Source organism: Leuciscus leuciscus (assembly GCF_965113295.1).
Source record: "Leuciscus leuciscus genome assembly, chromosome: 22".
NCBI lineage: Eukaryota > Metazoa > Chordata > Actinopteri > Cypriniformes > Leuciscidae > Leuciscus > Leuciscus leuciscus.
This window is the reverse complement of record NC_138746.1, coordinates 26,063,320-26,073,808: the sequence shown is the minus strand read 5'-3', so window position 1 is coordinate 26,073,808 and position 10,489 is coordinate 26,063,320. Positions and strand designations below refer to the sequence as shown.

The following is a 10,489-nucleotide window of genomic DNA, read 5'->3' as shown; positions in this document are numbered from 1 at the left end:
CTATCTATCTATCTATCTATCTATCTATCTATATATATATATATATATATATATATATATATATATAAGAGTGTTTTTGATTACCTGTTTAGAATATTGTATAATGTTATAATAGAGTCAGAATATTTTTTATTGTGCATCATTTTCAATGAAGCTGTAATTTTGTGAACTTAATTTTGTCAAAAAGTGCAAGAAAAAAAACCTTTTTCTTTTAGTTATTTAGGAAACATAAAATGCTAAGTGTATAAAATAAACACGATAATGAGGTTAAAACGATAATTGCTATTTTATTACAAACATATTTAAAATGTAATTTACACCACATGCTGTTTAACATTATACAATTCATTTGAGATACGGTGGAAAGGAAAGTGTGGTGGACATGAAATTTTAGGGAAATGTAAAAATGATCTCCACTGTTTGACATTGTTCACTATACTAGTCAGATTGCAAAAACATGTTTTAAGGGACACTAAAAGTCCACCGGACCAAAAATGCTCTGCCATAAATGTAGGCTTATATGCTTTATTAGACAAGATACATGTGTTTTGATTCACATATGGGGCATGTTATGATTTTTTTTTTTTTTTTTTTTTTTACATATACAAATCCAAACTGATGCACAAAATTGAATGTGCCATGTTACATATGATTCTTGTCATGGGGTTTAAGTTTGTTCAGAACTGCCTCTCATGCGTCTATTTATGTCCAAACAAAGAAGCATTGTCCACCGAGGTCTGATGTCTACTGGCAGTTGCCGACAGTGATTTCTGATGCACTAAGTATATGAACATCGACGCTGGCATTTCGGGGGTGGAATGAAGTAAGCTTTAAGACCCTCAAAGAGCCCTAAATGGCCGCTTCTATTCTTGCAACACAGAGCCTATACACACTCATAAACCCTGCACTATCAATGTCTCAAAGGGGCATTCATTTCTTCCTACTGGTGATGTCATCATTTGGACTCACACCACATGCTAGACTCGTGTGAGGCCATACAGTGTGAGCTAGAACATCTTTGACTAATGTCACTGCAGGATGAGAATCAGCCTCAGGGAAAAGTCCTGATGTCCAAACAAACATCACCATTCATCCTCCAGCAGACATCACTCATCTAATTTTTGTGTCTGAGACAAAAAGGACACAGTTCCAAATGAATTGCATTAAATGGAGTTTTCGAAAGTTTAGACCATTCTTTACCAAATTTTAAGTATTTAAAAAAAAAGAAAAAAAAAAGACTTTGCGATAATTTGTTATGTAAAACTTGTAATGTTATTATCTTAATAGTATTATCCAGCAGAATTTTGCTCTTAATTGATTCTAAGACTTATTTGTTACATTTTTAAAGCGCTTTTCTGCCTACTCAAAACGCTTTACATAATGGAAGGGGAGAATCTTCTCAACCACAATTTATAGAAATTAATTGATACATTTCTTGTTCAATTAGTGTTAAGATATGCCTCAGGTGCTTTTGTTCATAAAGTGATATTCAAATCAATAACTGATATTTGAGACAGCTTTTCTGCAAAAACTGAGGACATTGGCCTTTTCGGTCACTGTAAATCTAGAATGGTGTGTGTACTGAGCAAATATACACGAGTGTGGTGCAATCATGAGCAAAAATAAAGGGATGCAAACACAAAGCTATTAGACAAAGTTGATGAATAAAAGTATTTGTAATAAAGCATGCTGCAATAATGGAGTTTTTAAGTGGTCATTTTATAGATTTGATCTAATTGTCTTGTCACTAGCCTACATAAAGATATACTATTTTCTTTATCTTTTTACATTAGGCCTGTATATGATTTTGAAGATTTGAGATTGAGATAAGTATAAATGCCCATATATTGTTCACTTATATTAACGAATAAATCAAACAATCTACTCAAAAGATGCATACAGTTTGAAAGGCAAAACAATATGATGCAGGGACCTTTACGGTCTTGTATAAGGACACTGCCACCTACTGGACTTCAAGACTCGCTTAATCTGATTTAAAGGGATAGTTCACCCAAAAATGAGAATTCTGTCATCATTTACACCCTCAAGTTGTTCTAAACCTGTATGAGTTTCTTTCTTCTGCTGAACACAAAAAGAAAGATATTTTGAAGAATGTTAGAAACCAAACATTTGATGGGTCCCATTGACTTCCATAGTATTTTTTTCCATACTTTCCCCCCCAATGGGACCCATCAACTGGTCGGTTACCCATATTCTTCAAAATATCTTATTTTGTGTTCAGCAGCAGCAGCAAAAAAAAAAAAAAGAACAAAAAAAAAAAAAAAAAGAACAAAAGAAATTCATACAGGTTTGGAACAACCTGAGGGTGAGTGATTGATGACAGAATTTTCATTTTTGGCCGAACTATCCCACTAATCTTAAACGTTATGATAAAAGTAAAAGTTGTTTAAATGATAAACAGACAGAGCACCTCAGTCACCTCAATTTTTCAATCACCAGGATCACGGATTCCTAAATAAAATGTTCTGCACTATTGGGCAGCTCAAGACAACAGAAAGAACAAACAGGACAGCTTTTGTAAAACACAATAAAAATATAGGCTATTATGTGCTTTAATATGCGCCATTGATAACAACTCTGACATTCAAATGAAAGATGCAACAGTGGTCAGAACACATTACTTATAATTCTTTCATAATACTTTACCCATATATTTGATCATACAGCATCATCTAAGCCTGCTGCTGTAATGGAAATTCCACCCACGAGATGGCGCTTTGCTTATAATGACGATAAACTGGACCTCAAAATATCACATTTTCAACTTCAAAGTTGTCCTCAGTTGTCAAAAGTCTGTCTTCAGACTAAGTATTTTTAATGTTATGTACATATTATACAAAAACATGTCTTCATCTAGTTGAAGTTTTTTCTCTTGCAACTACACTGTAAACATGTTTTATTCAACAACATGTTTGTTTGCATCCATTTAACAATTGTTGCTACAACATCTCCTGTCATTTTTACTGGACTTTAGATGTTCAACTCGATCTTGTTCATCAGTAAAATTGGTGGAAGGGGTGGAAAAAAGACGGGTTGATTACCAGTGCAGTGCAGCACTGGAATTGTCACAGTATGCATTGTAAACATCCATGTGCAAGATGAGGATAAAGACCAATAATGAATCATTCTAGAAATGGCTATCACTATTGGGGCAGACCATTCTGTTCAAATAATCATTAATGATAAAATTGGTGATCATTGCAAGACTTGAGCGGGGTGCATTATTCACACTTGGTATTCACACACACACACTTCATCTTTACAGCTCTGTGGATGATGCTTGACCAGAGAGCGGGTCCAGAAGGGCCGCTTCAGTGCCGCACACACTCAACCCTCTCCGCGCACTAACTGACGTGTTTTGCGCATTTCCTGGACCAGCCTTCAGACACACACAGTCAGGAGAAAAAGAGGCAGGTCTGCAGGAAACTGAGTACCGACGGTCAAACAAGAATCCTGGGAGAAGCAAGCGAGTACGGAGCCCTTGAAAACACTCGTCCACGTTTCTCCAGTCTGGGGGGAATCGAACGACGCTTTGCGGGGATAACTTTCCTCCCAATGCGCGGAGGAGACGCATCCAGCAGCGCTCCAGCCAGACGAGGGAACAGGCTCACCCCGAGGAGATCCAGCATATATTTCTGGCATATTTTGAGGTGTGGAATGCTGGTCGTATCGGTGCTGATACACAGCTCTCCTTTTTCGCTCCAACTTGCATTGACTGCCTACAGGGGTGTTTGGACAGCTTCAAGATCACATGCAGGTTATCCGTAGGTCATAGCAATTGATTCCCGTTCTGTCTGGACCTTCTACACTTTGCATGCAGATCCACGAGGACGACGAAGGGCATTTTACCGTTGTTTCAAAAGGAGAAACAATCCAGAAATCAAACCGGTGGACCGTGACATACACTGGTTGAATAATTAACCAGGCGCTGAAGTGGAATATTCGTACTAAAGCTCTCGAAAGTGGCCATGGTGGTCTTTAACGGTCTGCTGAAGATTAAGATCAGCGAGGCTTTGGACCTGAAGCCCACAGCCTGGTCTCTGAGACACGCCGTCGGCCCCAAGACGCAAACCTTTCTGCTGGACACGTACATCGCACTAAACGTTGATGATTTTCGCGTGGGTCAGACCTCTACCAAGCAGAAGACCAACAGTCCCGTCTGGCACGACGAGTTTGTAACGGAGGTGCACGACGGCCGGAAGATCGAGCTGTCGGTGTTTCATGACGCGCCGATTGGCTACGACGACTTTGTAGCAAACTGCACCATTCAGTTCGAGGAATTGCTGCATAACGGCAGTAAACACTTCGAGGACTGGGTAATGTTTTTTTTTTTTTTTTTTTTTTTTCTTTCAGGGTGCGACTTATAATCCATTTAATGCTCGCTGTGATTTGGAACACGTTTAAAGAATTGGCCAACCTGGTTATTAACTGCCACCATATTCTAAAAACCAGCAAATAGGTAAAAAACTGGTAGTTGGATTGTTACTAGTCCAAAATGATTTTCATTGACCTACCTTGCTTGCATGTACCAAAACACAGTCAACAGTTGGGGGTTAAAAATATTGGGGGTTTCAGTTAAAAGTAAAATGTCGTAGGGTGAAGTCCTAAGAGTTCATATTGTCTTTTTTATACACGTATATATGTAGGCTATCTCATTTTAGTGTTTGTAGTAAACGTTTCAGTAGCTACAAAAGTTAGGTTACAGGTTGACCAGAGGGCGTATCACCTGTCTTCAAACAGATGCTAGAAAACATCATTGTTGTTAACCTGATGAGGTAATCTGCTCTAGCTTTCCAACAGCGATCAGTATGGGAGGATAGAAAAAAAAAACATGAGAAGTTCTGTCAGTTTTTTAAACCAATGATTTCGTTATACCATAAGAACATCCCAAAAATCTCAGTGTTATGACTGTGTTAAAGGGATAGTTCACCCACAAATTAAAACTTTCACCATTTACTCACCCTCATGTTCCGAACAAACCTGTGTGAGTTTCTGTCTGCTGTTGAACACAAAAGAAGATATTATGAATAATGTTGGTAACCAGACAGTTGGTGGTATAGCCATTGACTTCCTAAGAATAAAAAATTACTATGGAACTCAATGGCTACCATCAACTGTTTGATTACATTCTTCAAAATATCTTCTTTTGTGTTCAGCAGGAGAATTTTTTGTTTTTGTTTGGAACAACTTGAGGGTGAGTAAATGATGACAACATTGTCATTTTTGGGTGAACTATCCCTTTAACTGTTCTGTTCTAGTGGCACCGAATGCGAGACATGCTGCAATAGGCTTCTCAACATCATTTTCGGGTAGACGTCAGTTTATTATTGTGTCATAGTGCGATATTGTATTGCCTCGGGTAAACAACCTCAGTGTTCAAAATAAAACCCCCCATCAAAATGAGAACACACATATCTTCCCTTGAACGTTCTCTTCACATCATTCGTGTCATGCGCAGGCAGCAGGTGTGTGTATTACTTTCCTCTTTCTCTGATGCCACCTGCATAATTTCTGCAGCAAAGGCCTCAGATAAATGCTCAGATAACCCCGGTTGCATAGAGACGGTGAATAAAAGAGGTTGGCTGCCTGTCATAAATATTTCTGCTGCTGAAAAGAGCCATGCAGCCATCATTAATGAAGACATAATCTGATGCCAAACGGTCCGGCAACTTGCATCTTTCAAACTGTTGGGCCTGGGGCAGTATTTGTAAACCTGATATTTTGTAACATGTAAATGTTCCCACACATAGGCCTAAAGTGTAAAATGTTTTATCAGGTAACTTAACATTTCTAAATTATGTGATAAAAATGTCTTTAAATAAAATGTTATTATTAAAAATAATGAAACAATTTAATACAATTTATCTGAGATGACTATATTTAAGATTATTTCCCTTACATTTAAGCTAAAAATATATGAGCCGGAGCAAAATTTTAGTGATACTTTCATAGAAACACTAACCATCACTAACCATTAACCATCATAAAACAGCCTCTAGTTGCCATATACTGTAGAATCAAACCAGGACAGTAGCACCATTATAACTGAAATATACAGCAGCTATTATAACATTTACACCTATTTATGACATTTTACACTATTATTTATTTTCAATTCAGTCCTAAACCTTGTAATCGGTATTTGATTGTCATTGGCAAACACGATGAGCATATCGTATATCCTGGCTGCCCTGAAATGTCTCGAGATCAGTCGAAACAATGAAATTTACCAGAGTTATAGAATATCAGTGCACAAGTACTATAGGGTAACACTTTATTTTAAGTGTCTTTGTTACACGTTACATGTACTTTCTGAAGTAAAAATACGTTATGTTGCATATGCATATTTACATGCAACTAACCCCAAACCAAACCCTAAACCCTAACCCGGTCACACTTTTTATATTAGGTGTCCTCCTTACCTACTATGTACTTGCATAAAAAATAAGCACAATGTAGTTATTGTGTTGATGTTGTATTGCAAAACACTTTTGCTGCTATTGAGGTGGGATACGTGTAAGGTTAGGGACTGGAATGGGTGTAAGGGTGGGTTAATGATTAATTTTAATGTTAGTACATAGTTAAAGACACCTAATATAAAGTGGGACCACTAACCCTAACTGTTACATTTTTAATTAAACTAACAAAGACATTTAAAAATAAAGTGTAACCCAATCTAGTAATAGAATAGCATTGTATATCATTTAAAACTCCAGTACTGTTGAATATAAGTATCATGTACAGCATCAATCTTGGTGTCTTTAATATGGCAGGTACAGTATGTGACATGACTTATAGCCCTAGAAACTGCTCTGCTCTTTGTAGTTTAACACAGACGGAGATGTGAATTATTTATGTGCCATCATAAGCTCCGTTATGCCAATACAATCGCCTGCCTTTATGTTGCCTTCTCAGATTGGATTGCGGCAGCGTGGCCCCTATTATTTAAGACAGAGAGCCTTATAAGTCTGTGTGGAGAATCTGGGCATCCTGATCTGATCTATTTACACAAGCACATGGGTTCACATTTTATACTGAGATGTTGCATGAAATCTGAGTTGAAATATAAACATGAATATAGATGCTTGTTTATACAGATTACGGATGCATAGAGAGATATAAACAGATTTGTTCAATTTCAATGCTGGCAGATCTCTAATTCTTTTTAAAGCTTTGTTGAGCTGTGTTGCTGTCTACTGTCTACACATGCAGCATCCTATGCTTCAGCAAAATCTGTTCTCACACAAGTATATTTTGTTCGTTTTTGAGGAAACCATTGATTTACCCATTAATCTATACTGTGTATATATATCTAAGTTTGTTGACACATGAAAAGTTGAGGACTTAAGTTAATTCCGCTTTCAGTTGGTAATGACAGTGCAAACGAGTAACCAGGGGCTGGATGCACCAGTTTAAGTTACAACTTACCCTAGTTGGGTCCTTTACAACTTACAGCATTAACATCAGAGCTTTGTACCATTGAATGCATTTGACATTTAACCACATGTATACAGTATGCATGCAGGTTGAAAAAAAAAAAAGTCTGATCTACTGACTTACATCATTGAGATCATGTTTTGTGAGACTTCAGTCCCTTAGACATATATGAGGATGTTGACGTTTGTGCTAATTTACATTGAAAAAAAAACAAAAAAACGAACAACGATCTAAATGATGCAGTTCCTGTGTGTTTGAATTCTGATAATATTATTTTTTTTTTTTTTTTTACTTAAATGTATTTAATTTTTTTAAACAAATAGGCTACATGTCAAATTTATTTATTTTCCATACAACATTCAAATATATTGTTTATTAAATTTTGGGGATGCACAATATATCGGCCACCATATCGGTATCGGCCGATATATGTTCATTTTTAATGTTATTGTTATCGGCCTGATAAGAAAATTTGGACGATATATTAAAGCTGATAAATAATAGCTGAGACACTTCAGATGCACACTGTTCGCCATGATGGTTTTGAATTGCTTGAAATATGATTAGAATCAGTTCAAAAAACAGAAAATACAGTTAAGTGCAACAGTTAAGTCTGTCATATAGGCTACATAAAATTAGGGGAACGTGTTTGGGGCATGGCTTTTAAAGGTGAGACTTTTATTTTTGTTATCAGGCTCTCAAAAATTATATAAAAATTTGGATTTAGATTTATCGGCCAATATTTTGGTTATCAGCTTTCAATTATAAATAATTATCGGTATCGGCCAAAATTTTCATATCGGTGATTCCCTATTATATTTCAGGATTATTTAGGCCATTACTATGACTCTTATTAAACTTTAAATTTGGGATTGTTTACTATGAATATTGATCTTTACTTTCTTAAAACAAATTGTTTGTGATGTTCCTCCTTTGTAAGTCACTTGATGTATTAATGTACTAATATAATACTGAAATGCTCAGCTTTTTAAGGCTGCTTGGATCAATAAAGGTAAATGTCATATTAAATGATTACACATTACTTGAGGGAGGATTTTGCTTTGAGAGCAAATGATGCAACCAAATTAACTAGAAATTTATTTACCATCAATCTAGTAGCTACTAAGTCCCTGGTGTAAATGTTCTATTTTAAATAAGACCATTTTAGGAGCAACCATACCATACCCTACCCTGCCCAAGCCTTTCGTCCTCAGGCAAGCAGGATTCCTGGCAGAGCGTGTCTGTGTGTGTGTCATAGTGAGTATCTGTCAAGACAGGCAAGTGCATGATAGTGTAAAAAGAAAGAGAAAAAGAGCATCAGTCTGTGGGACAGATGTGTGCAGAGGCAGACTTTGGTTTGGCTGACAGGAAGCGCTTGTGTAATTTGGAAGTAATTTGTAAGAAAGTGTGAGAAAGGTTGTAGAGGTTTGGTCAGACTATAAGAATTACTCAGTCACCTATTTTCCCACGAACCCTACACATGCACTTGCACACAAACACACTCTCACCTATTTCAAAGGCAGCTCCTCCCCGGTCGTGCCCACACTTGCACGCTGCAGGCTTATTTTGTTCTAAAGGGCATGTCAGTGTTATGTTGTTCATCCTAGGCAGCTCATTGCTGGAGCTTTTCATCTCCATTTGCTTTAACCGAGAGCTGCGTGGTTGGGCCAGTTGGAGGTGTGAAGGCCGAGGTCTGCCGGCTGTGTAAACTTCAGAATAAGTTAGAGGTTGGGCTGAATCCACACACACCCATGTCTGTCTGCACTGTCTTTTATCTGCCCTCAGTAGGGTTGTGAACTAGGCTTCGGTATCGTTTGAGTTTTAGAGATTCTGATTCTGATTCTGCTTATCGATTCCGAATCTTATTGATTCCCAGTTTCGATTCCAATAAGGTAGATAAAAAAAATGAGTCAAACATTTAGATATCAAACATATTTATTCTGTGTCTTTCTGCAAAAAATTCTGTTGCAGCTGAAAACCATAAACAAAAATCATCAGAACACGCAAGAAACTTTTGCCTATTGTTTTAACAATCCCACAGCATAAACAACCAGACTAACTAGTATGCATTTCAAACTTTATTACAGACAAGTAAGAAAATAAGACCAAATAAACAAATTAGAATAATAAATAAATACAGCTGAACTAGGGTAGCCCAATAAAAACAGATTTTGCGTTATTTCGTTTTTCTGCGATCTATATTGCGATATAAAACCAGTTTCACCAGATGACTTGAATAGCTCTGTTTGGAAAGAATGAATCATTCTAGAATGATTGTTGATTTTGTAGGGGAGTGCATCTGCATACTAGAAAATAATAAATAAATGACAAGCATAGATAAATACAATAGACCAAAGATACAAATGAAAGTCTTGCAATATTCAGGTACAGAAATTGTATCATTAAATGTAAAATAACACTATAGTCTTCACTGTACAGTACAAGCTAAATATAATTAATCTTTGTTAAAGCTACAAAAATGATTTTCTCTTTGTATTTTGTTGTATGATTAACATTAATGACACAGAAAGCAGCAGGTTTATTTGGCTGCTGTCACTTTAACTTTATCGAATGCATGGATCCAATATACTGATATGCATCTGTTTTAGTTGTTTACATTAACTTAAGACATAATTGACTGTGTTTGCGAGGATACTCGCTGAGACTCGCATCTTGCCAAGAAAAAATAGGCGTAAAAGAGACCGGAATTCGGTGTTGGCGTGCTGTATGTGCTGCTCTGTGTGCACATGCGAGGTCCAAATTGAGTTCTCTTTCCCGTATTCTTGCGTTTGAATGCATGGTTTAAAATCACTTGAATGTTTAAACTGACAGGACCTAAAACATATGTTTATTTTAAAATGGTTATTCTTTGCAATTAATCTGCAAATCACGTGCGTTTCGAACCGTCGGGCCTGGTCCATACGGATTGCATGAACACTTTGCACCTTATAATAGCGCACATTTATCTAGGTTAACGCTAACGAGCTGCCGTGGCTAACGTTATGCTACCACGTACATGTTTCAAATGATA

General features: G+C 36.7%; 1 protein-coding gene across 2 annotated transcripts in view; it reads left to right on the top strand.

The window, feature by feature from the left end:
- Positions 1-2,380: 2,380 nt before the first annotated feature.
- The window catches only part of prkceb (protein kinase C, epsilon b), a 100,613-nt gene continuing 92,504 nt past the window's right edge, over positions 2,381-10,489 (top strand). Inside the window, exon 1 of one of the 2 annotated variants that reach the window (XM_082154468.1) lies at positions 2,381-4,337. In XM_082154468.1, coding sequence (XP_082010594.1) covers positions 3,990-4,337 — 348 coding nt within the window. In that variant the 5' untranslated portion in view covers positions 2,381-3,989. The remainder of the gene's footprint in view (positions 4,338-10,489) is intronic. The other variant, XM_082154467.1, reaches the window with a different exon arrangement.